This window comes from Schistocerca nitens, chromosome 6 (genome assembly GCF_023898315.1).
Source record: "Schistocerca nitens isolate TAMUIC-IGC-003100 chromosome 6, iqSchNite1.1, whole genome shotgun sequence".
Taxonomy (NCBI): domain Eukaryota; kingdom Metazoa; phylum Arthropoda; class Insecta; order Orthoptera; family Acrididae; genus Schistocerca; species Schistocerca nitens.
This window is the reverse complement of record NC_064619.1, coordinates 421,974,919-421,991,787: the sequence shown is the minus strand read 5'-3', so window position 1 is coordinate 421,991,787 and position 16,869 is coordinate 421,974,919. Positions and strand designations below refer to the sequence as shown.

The window sequence follows — 16,869 nt, the reverse complement described above, 5'->3', positions numbered from 1 at the left end:
AGCTTGTAATGCATTTCTGATGTGTACAATCATTTTTTTGTGGCCTGTTTGTGCAACCAGAGAAAGTCCATTAAAAAAAGTTTCAAAACCTGGCTTCAAATGATGACTCCAGGAATATACTAAAGCTCCCTACATATTGCTCACATAGAGATCGTGAAGATAAGATTAGAATAATTACAGCAAGTACAGAGGCATTCAGACAATCATTCTTCCCACACTCTATATGTGACTGGAACAGGAAGAAACCATAATAACTGGCATAGTGGGCTGTACAGTCTGCCATGGCGGTTTGCAGAGTGTAGATGTAGGTATAGACTCTTGGTGCCAATGACTATCTACATGTGGTTTACAACAATTGTATATCTTTGTACTTAGTGAACGATCAGACGAATGGGGATACCTGTATATCATGTTCATGTTTCGATGGAAATATGAGGGCCATTTTTTTCCCTCCAATAGGCTATAAATAAAAGACAAGTTCATAGAAAACAATTATTATTACCAAAAGTTTTATACACATATGGCTACTTTTCATCATAATCACCGAAAACATTGAGACATTTATCATACCTGTGGACAAGCTTTGCAATACCAGGCACCAGTAGTTGACACCTTAAGAAATGAAACTACTTTAATTTTATATTTATGAATACAAGTGGATGTTGGGCACAAAAGCAATTAATCTTCAGGTTTTTTGATCTTTTGTGATTTGATATTTATTATAATTCACTATGTTAAGATACAGTAAATGGTAAATAAAAATTATAACAAAAGTATAAGTGCAGTAATCAGTAGTTGACACTAGTGAGACACGAAAGTTTCAGTAGTTGACAGGAAAAATATTCACTAGTTGACACTAAATAAATAACTTTAGTCTACACATCACAGTCAATACTGTTTTGGAATTCATATTTCAAATGTTCATTAGTGATACTTGAGATTGGTAAAAGAAGCTTGTCAATAACCTGTGATGGACTAATAACACTAACATAATTTTAATCAGCATAAAAAAACTTTTTCTGACAGTTGCAAGATTTTAGAGCCATTACTTCTATTTCACCATCCTCAAACACATGCTGAACAATACAAACATATTTGAAATATCTCTTCTTTCCAAGGGGGGGGGGGGGGGGAGAAGAAGAAGAAGAAATTCGCCATTTTTATAAAATTTATTCATATTTTCTTCTTTGTTTGCTGTTTATTTTTCTATTATAATTGTTTGATCAGAATTGTCATCTTCCTTGCCATCAGATATCTGCAAATCACTATCAGGGAGCATACTAATCTCATACATACTGCTGCCTGACTCACTCCATTCTTCATCTTCAGAATCTGAGGACACTGAAATTGTTCTTTTCTTGTGCACTTTTGGATTTCTACGATTCTCTGCTTTAGTTTGCTTCTTGAGTTTCTTAGCAATCTCAGACTGTTCTTTCTTCAGTTTTCGTGCTTCTGCCCTCTCAGCTTTTAGTCTTTCTCTTTGTAGCTTCAGTTGTTCCTTCTTATGATGATATTCCTCCCAGTGGTTGGATGTCACAACACTTGGAAGTTTTTCTCTGAATCTTCTTTTCCCTTGTTTTCCTGTGTTCTGTGGCCAAAATAATGCACGTTTGAATGGGGAGGGGATTAGTTGGTCCCCTGATTTCCTATTAATGTTTCCACTAGAAGCACACTGAGGAAAATCAGAATTTTTCATTGAATTCTTCGGTGTGACACACTGGTCTGTTACATTAATCTCCTCTCTTTCTTTACTTTGGTTGTTGCCTGCCAAGCTTTTCATTTCTTCCTGTTTTTTATTTTTGATTACTTCATTATTTTGTTTTTCATCTGGATGGACATTTCCTTCCTCCAATTTTTCATTTTGTTTTGCCACACAGTTGTTTGCGTCGTCAACAGACTGGGAAAGGATAGAATTATGACAATCATTTTTAATTTCCTTCCAAAGCAAAAACAAAGACTGGTCATTTATATTTCCTTCCCAAACATCACTTAAAGACTCAAAACATGAAAGTTTATCTTTCCCAATGTATGTTTCTAGAACCTCTAATCCAACTTTTAAGTTTAATGTTTCAGAAGTGGTAGTTCTGTGAGTAGTAAGTATAACTTCATCACTCACTGATGGAATTTTTGAGTAGTCTACAGCCTCTGGATTCCATGGAACAAGTTCTCCTGAATCCATTCTCAAATGGTTTAATGAACTCATCTAAAGTTTGTTCCAGTAAGGGTGCAAAAGGATCTTCTTAAGCGCTGGTTGATCGAAATGTTCCATTCCCCACTGATGTACCTTGTTTTTTCCAACTTTCCTTTAAAAAATGAAAGACGGCAACATCCATAGGTTGAAGAAGATGTGTAGAATTTGGAAGCAAAGCTACGAGCATTATCCCATGCTCATTATAAAACTTACTAGTGTGTAAGGTGAGATGTGATGCATGGCCATCAATAAACACAATGACTGGCAGTGTGGTATTTTCTTTTCTAGAAGGTAAGGATGGAAAACATTCGTTATAAATTCAAAGAATAATGGACCTGTCATTCAACCTGTTTCAGATTTACCTATTCCCCAATGTTTTGGTACACTCTCTGCTAGTTCTTGTGGTATTCTAATGTATTTAAACACTGTCATTGGAGGTGCTAAATCGCCATTTGCATTTGCAGTCAACAAAACCGTTAGACATTCTTTCTCGTCACTATTCACTTGCTGGTACACATGTTTTTCTCCTTTCAGGGCCAACACTTTGTTTCCTTTGGGGTTCAGAAAGAAAGCAGTTTCATTTAAATTAAAAACTCTTTCGGGGCTTTGAAGAATTGACCTAAAATTGTTCTCTGTTAAATATTTATCTATCTCATCAAACCAGTTTCTTATAGCTTCCCCTGCTTGATGTCAGATTTTGTGACATTCTAATCCCAAATTGGGATGGTGCTTCAGAAAAGCATTGTACCAAGTTTTCCCTGGGCAGTTACAAACAAAGGGATTTTTATGTTTCAGTTGTTCAATCAAGTGCTGCACACTGTCCAGAAGTTCGAGTTTTGTTATGGGGAATCCGGCCTTAGCCATAGTACAAATCCAGTGTACTAATAGATCCTCCTCTTCTTTGGTAAGAACTGTATCAGGATCCATGTGACGATTTCTAGGCGTCTTCCCTCTGGCTTTGTACATTAAACTAATTCGAAACCGAGAAACTTTTTACTGCTGTAAAAACAGGCATTCCATTAAGTACTGCATCAGTGGCAAGCTCCATTTGTTCCTCTGGATAACTGAGCATCTTTCCTTTTACTCGTGGGATTATAATGACCTAAATAATACAAAACGTAATGTCAGAAATTCAAATTACTTGAATGCCAGTAGTTGACGTGGTATGAGCTAGTGGTTGACAGTCTAATCTAATCTAATCAAATCATAGGGTGTCAACTACTGGATCTATACATGCAATGATAAATTTAACACAAATAGAGGTCAGAATTAAGTGCAAATAATGGATATAATACCTTTTCTTCTATATTCATGTCACAATTTGAAATGTGTTTCCCTAAGAAGTTAGTGAAGTCCAAGTCTTCAGAACACAAATCACACAAACCTTGTATAACTACAGGCATTAGGACTTCCAGTGTAACCATGAAAAGACTGAACCAAGAAATTAAAACTTGCTCAGATCCACAGTTTGTAGAATATGTAAAAACATACAGAAAAATATACCGAAAGGCAATAACAAAGGCAAAGTTGCTATATACTCACAATTTAATCAGTAACTCAGACAACAAACTACAAACTACATGGGACATTGTGAGGAATGAAACTACTACCTTGGGAGAAGAGGAAGAAATAATACTCAAAAGCAGTGAAATTTGCAATATAAAAAGAAGGAAATGGCAAACTATATTAATAACTATTTTTTAAATGTGCCACATTCACTAAACTTAAACTTCACAAAACAAAAAATAATACAAGCTCCAAGGGTTGCCTGCAGCATGAATATTACTTCAAAAAATGAACAGGAAGTAGTTAGAGTGATTAGATGCTTCAGACCAAAAATGGCAGCAAGTGTCGATGAAGTACCAGTTTCAATCAGAATAAGGATTGCAGAGCAGATTGCAAAACCTTTAGCACATATTGCAAATTTATCCTTTAGTGAAGGTGTTTCCTCAGCAACTGAAGATCTCAAAAGTGAGGCCACTATTTAAAAATGGAGACAGACATAAAATAGAAAACTACTGTCCCATATCACCTCTTCCTGCTTCCTCCAAAATATTAGAGAAACTGATGAAATTGAGAGTCATTGGTTACCTAGACAATAATGAACTTTGGAATAGAAATCAACATGGTTTTCGTGCAAAACGAAGCACAGAAACTGCAGTCATGGACTACACCCAAGAAATAATCAAAAATTTGGAAAAAAACAAAAGTGTAGTAGGAATCAATTTAGATCTATCTAAAGCTTTCGATACGGTCTGCCATGAAATCCTCCTTGATAAGCTGCAAGCAGTAGGTATTAGAGGAAGAGTTAAAATGTGGTTTGAGTCATATCTCAAAAACAGATCTCAGATTGTAGAGCTCACCACTGTAAATTCAAATAAAAAAATAAGGTTAGTTTCAGAAGCAAAAGAAGTTGCTTTAGGAGTACCCCAGGGTAGCACCTTAGGGCCACTACTCTTTCTGATACATGTCAATGATTTACAGTTACAATATAATACAGCCAAAATTGTACTATATGCAGATGATACAAGTCTGATAGTGAGTGACTTTAAAACCTCGTTACAGTCAACTATTGACAAAATCCTAAAAAGTATTGAGACTTGGTTCAGTACAAATAAACTTACACTCAATGCAAGGAAAACAAATTACATACAGTTTGGTAAAATGATTCAGGATGAAGACATTAATCTAGAACTGGATGACAGACTAATAGAGAGAGTGCATTTTGGAAAAGTGTTAGGAATGCATATAGATGAAACTATGAATTGGAAACACCGTGTAAAATTTGTTACACACAGACTTAACTCAGCCTGCTTTGCACTGAGAGTTATTGCAAATGTTTGCACTCCAGAAGGCATTAGAACGGCATACTTTGGATACTTTCATTCTGTTGCCTCATTTGGAATAGTGTTCTGGGCCAGCTCAAAATCTAATTTGAAAGACATTTTTATTTTACAAAAACGGGCTGTTCGAATAATTACCCACAGTCCGAGACAAGCTCACTGCAGACCTCTTTTCAAAAAGTTACGAACACTTACTCTGCCATCAGTCTATATACTTAAATGTGTACTCTTAACCAAAGCTAATCTACGCAATCTCCACACAAATGCAGGCTGTCACAACTATAACACAAGGAACAAGAATGGTCTCCACATAGAACAAGTAAGAACAACACAAACTCAGAAGCATGTAAGCCACATGGGCATTAAGCTCTATAATGCACTACCTCAGTACATTAAAGATTTAAAGGACAATACAAGTTTTAAACTGGAACTTAGAAAATTTTTAATTGATAAATGTTGCTACTCAATAAATGAATATCTTGAAGACCAAGAAAAGGACTTTACAAGCTAATCTTCAAAATTTTCTATCTTTGTTTGTTTCAGCTTTTACTATACTTTACTAGCTATACTACTAGTTATATATTGTTACTGAGAAGCAAATTACTATAAACCATTTATGTGGAAAAAAATGTACGTTTGCTGTTATTTATTATAGACAATTTCATTTTGTACATTCTATATTTTAATTTCTGTGTATGAAATCCAATTGTAGACAATTTCATTTTGTATATTTTATATTGTTAATTTCTATGTATGACAAGTCCAATATCGTTTGTACGATGACACGGATGCTAAATAAATACGCAGCACGTGTACCCGCTGGCGAGCTGGCCAAAGCGGATTGCATCATGCAGCCACACAGGTGCTCAGCGGCCAACACGCCACTATGTTATGTTTTCGATTATTTTCAAATTGTTGCATCCTGGAGCCCCGTTCACCAGATGTACGTCTAGTGATTGGTGGCTGACACTACAGATCAGGCTTCATTATAATTGTAGTACAGGGTTACATCACCAGTTACAGTAACATTCTCAGCAAGTACACCAAGTCCTTTCAATCATACATCTATTTTTTCATCATTACTAACTTTACAACAGGAGCGGGTATATAATGTAAACAGCATATTACTATATACATAACTACGTCTAGATTGGGACTTAGCATCTATTCCACAACGCCAAGTCTTGTAGGAGCTAAGCTTGCAAGGATACAGGGAATGAAAAAGGTATTAAAAAAGTTGTTGGACTCAATAGTTGACAGACGTGTCAACTACTAAAAATGAGGAACATATTAGCACCAGTACTTGACACCTGGTCCCTGACCATACCATAACCTAAATTCACAAATTCGCTTACTTTGTTTAATACTAGAACCATCTAAAAAACTATACACAAAAAATAATAATATCTTATGTTTGCTTTGCCACATCAAAAATGTACCTCCTTATCGATTTCGAGAAGAAAATCAACGAAAGCAGAGCAACACAAACACACTGTTACGAACAGAAGCACCCACTTCAATATGGCTGCTAGAAAAATATGATAGTTATCAAATTACACTGTAGATGGCACCGCCATACAACAGCAGTCAAAACTCTATCTCTGAATAAAGCGATTTTCTTATTTTAAGAACTTTTATTTGACAGTGTCAACTACTGGTGTTATGTCAACTACCGGTGCCTTTACCTTACCCTTTTCAAAAAATGTTACTGCCAATGATATCAAATGAGTATTGACATTGTTTTAAAGATCTTCGTTGGTTTGAAAGTGCTGCCCTCCTATCAGGGAAAAGGTGAAACTCGCTGGGTGCCAGGTCAGGACTGTATGGCGGATGATCAAAAATGTCCCATTGAAAATGTTCAAGGAGCCATCAGGTGGTGGACGAGCATTGTCATGGATCAACAAAATTCCTGAAGTCACCATTCCTCTTCATTTGTTTTGAATGGCTCTCATCGTAAAGTTACACAATAAGCAGCTGCATTGATAGTGGTTCTGGGCTGCATAAGCTCTACAAGCAACAAACCTATTTGGTCCCAAAACATGGTAACCGTAACCTTTCTGTTGTTGAATTTTTTTTGTTTGTTTGGTGAATTTGGATGCATCCATTGTTGTGATTGTCGTTTTGTTTCCAGTGTGTCATACTGGATCCAAGTTTCATCTCCAGTAACAATCAATTTCAAAAAGTTCTCTCCTTCATCGTGATAAGGGTCAAGAAAATTCAAAGCTGACGCCATGTACGACAGAAACTTCTGGAATTTTCTTAGCCAAAGCAGTTATGGTGAACCCATGATTTACTCTAACCATTCTGTAACTCATTCAACGAGGTTGGCTGTAATGACAGACTTGTGTCTGCAGGTCATTTCGGCCATCTTTAAACTTTCGGCACCATTCACACACACCACCATCAATCATGAAGTTATTACTGTACACGCATCTCATTCTCTGATGAATTTCTGCTGCATTATTCCCTTCTGCTTGCTGAAACTGAATTACACTTCGTAGTTCACACTTGGCAGGAGCAACAATGATGGCAGCCATGCTTACGTGGCTGTGGTGTAAAGCAGACTGATGCCTTGAGGTCGCCAATGGCGGAGTGTGTAGTGCGAGAGTTGCGCAGTAGCCTACAGTGCATGTCCACTTTCTACCATTCGCTTAGCTTCTATACTAAGTGATCGGAGGCTGAAAAACACAAACACAAAACACACTTTTCAATCTCTTTGACTAAGCAAGCGAAGGCCTGTACATTTCTAACCAAGTGTGATTGAATTTGCATTTTAAATGTGTAGTGTCAACAGCAACATCATAATTTTCTGGAGGTACCTGGCATTCAACAGTTCCATTTGCGTTCCACTAGCCACTACAAAAGATCGTCCAACCCACTGCACACTTACCTCCATCTTCCAGAACGGGTGTAGATATAGATACACGAGATTCAGTAGCTACCTCATCAATAATATCACCAGAGTTTATGGGTTCCAATTCTGATCCTTCTAAAGGGTTCAGTAGTGAGTTACACAAGCTTTTATTGCTATTGTCTTTGGGATGACAAGAATAAAATTGTGTAAATGGCACTTGATCCTCCTGTCATCCTCTTCCATCGTTATTTTCCTCTTTCTTGGCTTTGTGGCTGCAAAAATAAAGAAACAATACTAAAAATCATGTTTCAGTTATAGTCTGGCCAACGAAAGCTGTCTTAATTAATAAAGTGATTTGTTTTCATGTTCTCATTGGATACTGTTTTCAACCAAATTCAAAAAAGGTTTTATTTATGTGACCTGTATGTGTATATGTAATTAGTAGAGACAGGATTATACGCATTTGCATGTTGCATATGAATTTGCATCTTTGGCTCCTTTTCATCGGTTATTGCATATTTTAACTAGAAACTAGTGACGATGCATATTTTTGCTCTATGTTTACAATATTTTAAAAATTTAGACGGGTGGTCCTAGCTCGATCTAGTTTTGATGTCTCACAGATTGACCGTGACTGAGAACTGCGCGCAATCGCTAACCGAGAGGCCACTGCCAGAGAAATCATTACAGAGGAGGAACAGGAACAGGCAAAGTCAAAGCTCCTGCGCCCACGCCGCAGGTTAATGCCCTTCGCTGTCATACTGTACACGTTGGCAACAATTAAACTACGCAAACTTTTAGTCGCACGTCCATTGTTTCTGTCTAGCTTTCTATTTACTTGTACGCAGTTCAACGTGTTTACGACGTGCAGTGTGTAACGTGTCGTGCGCCATGCCGCTCAAAAAAAGAAATGTCGTTTCGTGGATAGCTGACCATCCTGGAACATTTACGTATAACGGAATCGTTTTATATTGCCGAGTTTGCGAGAAAAACGTTTCATGCAAAAAAAGTTTCAAATAGACTAGCATGCCAAGAGAAGTCTTCATATCACAGGAATGCAGAAGTAAGGACCACGACGACTTTTGACAAGAGCAAGTTGCAGTAGCAGGGTTTGTGCAAAGGTAACCGAAAAAGTCGGTTTAACATGGATCTGCGTGAAGCATTCTTTGCAAGCAATAGTCGCCTTCACAAAACTTACAAACCCTATCCTAAAAGGGTTCCTGTGCAAATATTGCTTAAATCAAAATATACCAGATGAATCAACATTGCGTAAAAATTAGATACCGGTATCGAAAATTTACATAAACACAATGAACTCAATGACAGCACTATTTAGATTTCAGTTGACGAAACTACAGAGACTTGTGGCCGTTACATTGCAAATTCAATTGTTGGTGCTTTAAAAGAAGAGCCTTCGTCTTCCTATTTAGCGGCCTGCAAAGAACTTGAAAAATTAATTCATTCTACGATTGCCAGATTTGTGAATGCAGATTAGAAAAATATTCCCATAATCATCCTGCAGATGAAACTCTGTTTGTGTTTATTTCAGGGCTGCTTCCTGCAAGTTCAAAGCAGGAAAAACCCTTCGATTCATATGATATGCTTTGCTCATGGAATACATCACCTTGGTGAAGAAGTACGTTCCACGTTTGTGAATGTAAATAAACTGATTTCATCCACAAAGAAAGTGTTTATAAAGGCTCGTCCTCGCATCAAGATCTACAAAGAAAAACTACCAAATGTGCCTTTATCTCCCGAACCAGTGATAATGCGTTGGGGTACGTGGGTAGAAGCTGTGCTGTTTTACAATGAACATTTCGAGGTCATTAGAGGGGTAGTAAACAACTTCGATAGTGCAGAGGCTTTGGAAATTTGCCAGTGCTAAGAAGTTTTTAATGATTCCAGTATTAAAAAACTACATTACTGTGATTAGCACTCATTTTTACCATATACCTGCAAGTATTAAAATGCTTAAAATTCAAGGTTTGGCGCTGAATGAATCTATTAATTTTATGAATAATGAACTCCTCATTGCCACAGGTATTCCCAAGAAAACTTAAAGAAAAGTTTGAAAACATTTTAAACAATAATCCAAGCTTTGAATCCTTGTGCCAAACTGATAAGTTTTATTAATGGGACCAGAAACAATAAGTACCAACATAGCACCCAAATACAAATACTGCCCTGTTACCTCTGTTGATGTAGAATGGTCCTTTTTTGCTTATAAAAATGTTATGAGTGGTCGAAGATCCAATCTTACACTGAACTTACGGAACAGTACTTGTTCGTTTATGTTTACAACAGTAGAAAATGTAAAATAAATGGTAAATGATGCTTTGGTCCAATAGTATTAATTAAAAGTTAATGGTGTTCACAAAATTCATGATTGTTTGTTGTTTTTTAAAATAAAATATTACTGAGATTTTAAGCATGCCCCTCTCTGTGAGATGTATCTTGAAGATGGTCCGTATGTATCGATTGTGTCGCTGTGACTCACTCACATCGCATCCGCTTGTTTCTGACAACAATACCAAAGAAGGAACACTTCTTCAAACGCGGTATGCGTCCCCATGAGCTTTGCCAACTTGACAGATTTCCTGTCAAATATGACGGTATTTCATGTTGTGTGACAGGTAAAATTTAGTTTTGACTGTTGACGAATTTCTTTACGGATATTATTAAAACTGGCCCTTTTTTGACGTACTATTCTGGTTTCGTTTAATTTTGAAAAAAATTTCTTTGATAAAACTATTACTAATGCAAATCTTTGTGCACCTGCAAGACGGTGCCATGGATGTATTGCACTAAAACTCAGTTTCACTCAGTGTGTTGCAAAAACAGGCTGTATTTCTGATTTGTTCATTCAAATGAAATACATGTAGGACATAACCGAAGCCTGAACTGAAATTAACAGCAATGCAAACATAATGTGGTGGCAAATGGCTCTAATTTCTGTCGTAAGTAAAGATAGATTTTTAAGTAAAAGTTCCATACCAATGAACAGAGATTAGGGAGCAGAAGCAGGAATCCTGAAACGCCATCCTGGGAAAGGTCCGCGTGAAGGTGGTTTGCCATTGCCCCCCTCTGACCTGTTACGAAGTGTCAAGCATGTTTTTGTACATGACTGTGATGAGTGTTGGTACTATGTGGTGTCGTGTCTGTGTTTTTATGGATGAGGACGGAGAGGTGGAAACTCAGTTCTGGCACATAGTGTAATTCTCTCGAAAAGCATTTAATGGGCCATTGAGCTTAACATTCCCATCCGACAGACGAATCACCATCAACAGTGTCACATGTTCTCTCTTCATGAGAGACTGTGGAGGGGTTTGGAATTCAATCCAGCACATTGGTGCGAAAACTGGCGATCAGGAAATTAAAACTACCATCTCTACCCGCCTGGCCGGCCAAATTCTGGCAGCGAAAGTATCATTCACCACCAGAATTCAAACTGGCTTTATATGTACGATATGTGCCTCTAGCCACAGCATTACACTAACAAAAATACGCTTTGCTCTACGAGTTAATGCCGTGATACAATAGTGTATGGTACTTCTCGCGAATTGTAACTTCTATTGAGCAGGGTATGCGGGCAGAGGGGAGAATGGACAAGCTATACTGCATGGAGTGATGACTTGTTAGCGAAGGAGGGGGGCGGAGAACAAACTCCACCTCCATGCATTTTAAGCACCCAGTGCAGGCAACAGAAACCTGTGTTTTGAGCATCCATGAGCTCCTGATAACTGGCTATCTTTTCCAAAATGGAGTAGAAGATAGCCCCCGTGATGAGCCGGCAAGCACATTGTTACCCATTTTCGTAAAAATCACAATGAATATAGCGCAACAAAAAACAGACAGCTCAGCTCAGCAACAAACAAGACGACATTGAAGTCAACATCAGCTAATGGTGGGACGCTGCGCTGTTGCCAAAGAACATCTCAAATCACTATGGCACCAATTCTCCAGGCTGCTGCCGACTGCTACCGATCAAACTGGGGAGCTGCGTTCCAGGTTACCGACTAAAGTGTTGAAGTGATTTATTGCGTGTTTGCCCGCCCGGTTGGCCGTGCGATCTAACGCAAGGCTTTCTGGGCGGGAAGGAGCGCCTGGCCCCTGCCACGAATCTGCCCGGTGGATTTGTGTCGAGGTCTGGTGAGCCGGCCGGTCTTTGGATGGTTTTTAGGCGGTTTTCCATCTGCCTCAGTGAATGCGGGCTGGTTCCCCTTATTCCGCCTCAGTGACACTATGTCGGCGATTGCTGCACAAACAAGTTCTCCACGTCTGCGCCGGCCGAAGTGGCCGTGCGGTTAAAGGCGCTGCAGTCTGGAACCGCAAGACCACTACGGTCGCAGGTTCGAATCCTGCCTCCGGCATGGATGTTTGTGATGTCCTTAGGTTAGTTAGGTTTAACTAGTTCTAAGTTCTAGGGGACTAATGACCTCAGCAGTTGAGTCCCATAGTGCTCAGAGCCATTTGAACCATTTTGAACCATCTACGTCTGCGTATACCACCATTACTCTACACTCGTCGGGTGTCAGACGTTCCCTGGGGGGGTCCACTGGGGGCCGAACCGCACAGTAACCCTGGGTACAGTGTGGGGCAGCAGAGGGGTGAAGTGGACTGCGGTAGTTGTCATGGGGTTGCGGACCACTGTGGCTGCTTCAGGGACGGAGCCTCTCCATCATTTCTAGGTCCCCGGTTAACATAAAATACAATACATACAATACTGTGTGTTCAACAACTAGTGTCTAGTGATTTTTTTGTTTGTTTTTACGACTGACTGACCATGTCTGAAAAGAATGTCAAGCAATATGTACTTCATTTTAGAAAAGAGTAGTTAAGTGATAAACAATTAAAGGATTAGTTGTTAGAGGTGCCCGGGGAACCTGGTAGTGCACGGTGTAAATATTGTCAGTGCAACTTGAATGTGCGTTTGTCAGATTTACGTCTGCATGGAAAAAGCAAGAAATATTAAAAAGCAGTTGAAAACCTTTTTCAACTTCACGACAGTCAACATTGCCATTTCAGTCTACGAAACATACATATGAACGTGCAGCTGCTGAAGCTGCTCTTATGTTGATTTTAGTTAATCACTGTGCAGTTAAATCTGTTGTTCATCTTTCAGGTCTGATGAAGAAATTTTTTCAAAATGCTGACCATGCATCTCTTTTACGGCTACACTATACTGTATGAAGAGCAGTGCTTTGATCAGGAACATTCTCTTCCAGCACTTTAAATCAGAACTACAGAACGATGTTGGTAATGGACATTTCAGTCTTCTTATAGATGAATCTACAGAAATATCTGACACCAAACTATTGGTTGTGTGCATTGTATGTTTTTCAAAGCAGAGATATTCCCACCTTTTTAGGAATTGTTGAATTAGAACAGGGGAATTCTGAATTTATTGTTACTGCAGTTAAGTTATTACTTCCAGATTATGGTCTAGACCTTAAACAAATGAGAGGAGTTGGTAAATAAAAGGTTCAAATGGCTCTAAGCACTATGGGACTTAATATCTGAGGTCATCAGTCCCCTAGACTTAGAACTACTTAAACCTAACTAAACTAAGGACATCACACACAGACATGCCCGAGGCAGGTTTCAAACCTACAACCATAGCAGCAGTGCCTAGAATCACTCGGTCACAGCGGCTGACGGAATTGGTACAGATAATACCTCGGTAATGGTGGGTATTAACAATGGGGTTTATCAGAAACTGAAATGTGAGGTCCCTAATCTTGTACTGATCCCATGTGTCTGCCATTCAGTTCAGTTAGCAGTGTCCTCTGCCGCCCAAATGCTACCGAGGAATCTTGAGTTCTTAATTTGTGAAATTTTTTCTTGGTTTTCTAAATCTTCTTCTCGACAAGTCATGTGTAGGGAGTTGCTTAAAGCAATAAATGATGGAGCCCAACCCCTTAAAATTGTACACCAATCAGACACAAGGTGGCTGTCGATCGAAGTTGCTGTTAATCGCATTTTAAGTCAGTGGCTTGAACTACAGACACACTTTGAAATACCCATACATCAGACTAAGTATTACACAGCTGAACTAATATAGTACCGTATGTACTCTGGTGCCATCAATAAGCTTTATCCTCTGCTTCTGAGACCAACTCTAGAAGAATATCAAAGGATTAATAAATCATCCCAGTCAAGTACAGTAGACCATTCAAAACTATTGGAAGACTTACAAGTTAGTTCTTATTGTAGGTACTAATGAAGTGGACAGTTGTCCTCGGTTATAAGGGAGATTTGCGGGCGGTAGACAGTAGAAAAAACAAATCCCCTAATATTTATCTTGGTCATGAAATAGGGGTTTCATTGGTAAATATGGTGAGAGAACAAAAAATTAATGCAGAAAGTGAAAAAGTTTTTCGCAATAGATGCGAAAATTATGTGCTTTGTTTAGTAGAGGAGCTCCAGAGATGACTGCTGAATAATGTCAAGGTTTTGTAAAAGGTGGGCCTAATTGCTTCAGAAAAGTGTTTAAGCGTGGTGAAAGAAAGTAGAATCCTTCTAGCTCAGCAATTTCAGTGTTCGATTTATGCTTTTACCAGTGGGGGGGATATCTTAGGGGGTTAGTTTAATTATATATGTTACTAGCTCGGACCGTGGTGTTACCTATGGTTAAACAGTTATTTATAAATAGATGTTAATGCCGAAACTCACTATTCACGCATAAGCACTATCAGAAAAGCCATCCCCTGTTATATCTTTAAAAGTACATTATAGGTAAAGCATATTTGAAGAATCATCTACCTACAGGTATAAGAGGGGAATTCAAAAAGTGAAGGCACATTTGAGAAAAGCTGTACTTATTCTGATGATAGAAAACTGAAACATGCGTTATTTTTCTATGTAACCTCCCTGGACTTCAATGCAGTTTTCCTGACGTTTTACAAGCTTTTTTATTTCATCAGAAAATACGTTTATCGGCTGCATCTGTAACCAATTCTGCACCGCAGCAATGACATCTTCATCACTTTCAAATCTTCTTCCCTGTAGTGCTTCCGTTAAGGGTCCAAACATGTGAAAATCGCACGCAGCCAGGTCTGGACTGTATGGTGGATGTTCCAGCACCTCGAATCTAAACTCCTTTATTGCGTCAGCTGTCCGTTTGGCAGAATGTGGGTGAGCGATATCTTGCTGCAGGATGACACCTCTTCACAGTTTTCCACGACTTTTGGATCTGATTGCAGGTTTTAGTTTCGTACGCAACACATCCACCATACAATACAGACCTGGATCTAAAGCCTCGTTTACGCTGGGGCGACGTCTGGCAACATTGTAGCATGCTACGGAAATGTGGCGTGTGTCGTCTTGTCGTTTAGTTCTAAATGTTTTGAAATGCTTACCTACTACATAACACTTTTTCAAAATTAATAAGCAAACATATTAATAGTAAGACTGTATTAAAAACTTTCAGTGTTAGGCTCCACAAATTGAAATTATGTGTGAAGTTTTACTCCAGTGTGTGGGAAATAAACATCCCAGGTTGGGATGCATAAACTAAAACCAGAGGAGGGGATGGTCTGATGCAGAGGGGGGGAAATCCCCCCCATCCCCCCCTGCAAATCGCACACTGATTTCAATTACCTGACATAGAAATAACAAAAATTAACTTTCAGTGGTTTCCATTGATGGAAAAACGTCAACAATAGGGTACAACTTTGGCAATAGATCGCATCATATAAAGGCGCTAGTTCCCAAAATCCATATCAGGAGCTCTCAGAGTTTGCAGTGATGCTTTTGGTGTTACCTTGGTCAAATGCTGAGGTCGAAAGAGCATTTAGCATGCTCAACAATGTGAAAACCTCCCTCAGGAATATACTTAAAACCAATATGGTAAACGCAATTCTAACTGTGCGCGACGGACTTGGGCGTGTAACATGTACTGTCATGATTACGTCTTACCAGAGAACGCTTTGAAGCAAATTGGCACAATGGCTGCACACCGATGAGACCAACAGTCTAGCACGTCGACTGAAAAAGGGGCAAAGGACAATGTGGATGAAATGTTATTATTTTAATCAACATATGTGAGTAAATATCTTTTAAATTTGTGCATCTTCTCATTTTCATTTTCATGGCGCAATGACTGCTCCATTAAGTTTTGGGCGTGCTGCGCATAATTTCGGTTTCTTCTTCTAATATTTCGGCTGTTTACTGTCCAGCCATCTGTCTTTCGGCTCATTCTGAAGATGACTGGACGTTATACAGCCGAAATATTGGAAGTAGAAGCTGAATGTGTGCAACTGCATCTCCGAAATTTAATAGAGCGTATTTAAATTTGCTTGTTACTGTTCCATTAAAATGTAGTTATACAGTAGTATATATTTTGTATTTTGGCCGAGTTCGGAGGATTTTTCAGTGTTTGCCCATCGCGTAAACTAGTTATGTGATTTTGATGGATTTTTAAAACAAAGTAATTAGAGTAATGTTTTAAAATAAGTTTTAGTTTTCTTTATTTGTGCAAGAAAATATGGAGATATTTTGTTTTGGCGAATTTTTGGGTGTTGGTTTGATGGAAAAAATAATCATGTGTTGGCAACACTGGTCCCCATTTTGTAAATTTTTAGAAAATAACCCCAGAAAGGCCCCGTTCCAAACCCATACCAAAAAGTTTTCGGAAAATGATAGCGTTCTAAATATACCGATTTTTCACGTGGCTGGCGCTCTTCCTCATAACTGATATGCACAGGTTCGATATTGAGATATAATGCACACAGTAACTATTTTGTTTTTATTATTTGAACTTGCATATTTCGACACTTTTCACGCATTTTTCATGCATATCTTAAGGTTTTTATGAGGCTCATAATTCGGACTCTAGTAATAAGTATTCCACGATTTTCTTAAAAACCAATAAATTGATTATATTTATGCATCATGAGTATTCTTCAACACCTTTTAATGGATCAAATAACAACTTAATTCATGAAATACATTTGAAGATGTATCAAAATCAAAATAATGTA

General features: G+C 38.3%; 1 protein-coding gene across 2 annotated transcripts; it reads right to left on the bottom strand.

The window, feature by feature from the left end:
* Positions 1–1,132: 1,132 nt before the first annotated feature.
* Positions 1,133–6,548, bottom strand: LOC126262722 (uncharacterized). 2 transcript variants are annotated; one of them, XM_049959513.1, is made up of 2 exons: positions 6,474–6,548; positions 1,133–3,293 (listed from the first exon to the last, which is right to left on the bottom strand). In XM_049959513.1, exon 2 carries the CDS (start codon positions 2,201–2,203, stop codon positions 1,199–1,201), a length of 1,005 nt encoding a protein of 334 aa, XP_049815470.1. In that variant the 5' UTR covers positions 2,204–3,293; positions 6,474–6,548; the 3' UTR covers positions 1,133–1,198. The 2 variants fall into 2 exon arrangements, with proteins under 2 accessions (XP_049815470.1, XP_049815471.1); XM_049959514.1 differs by lacking the exon at positions 6,474–6,548 and adding an exon at positions 3,487–3,606.
* Between the last annotated feature and the right edge of the window lie 10,321 nt (positions 6,549–16,869).

What these genes read in the sequence shown, in the direction of transcription:
- LOC126262722 (XM_049959513.1), bottom strand. Translation starts at nt 2,203, where the DNA reads ATGAGTTCATTAAACCATTTGAGAATGGATTCAGGAGAACTTGTTCCA.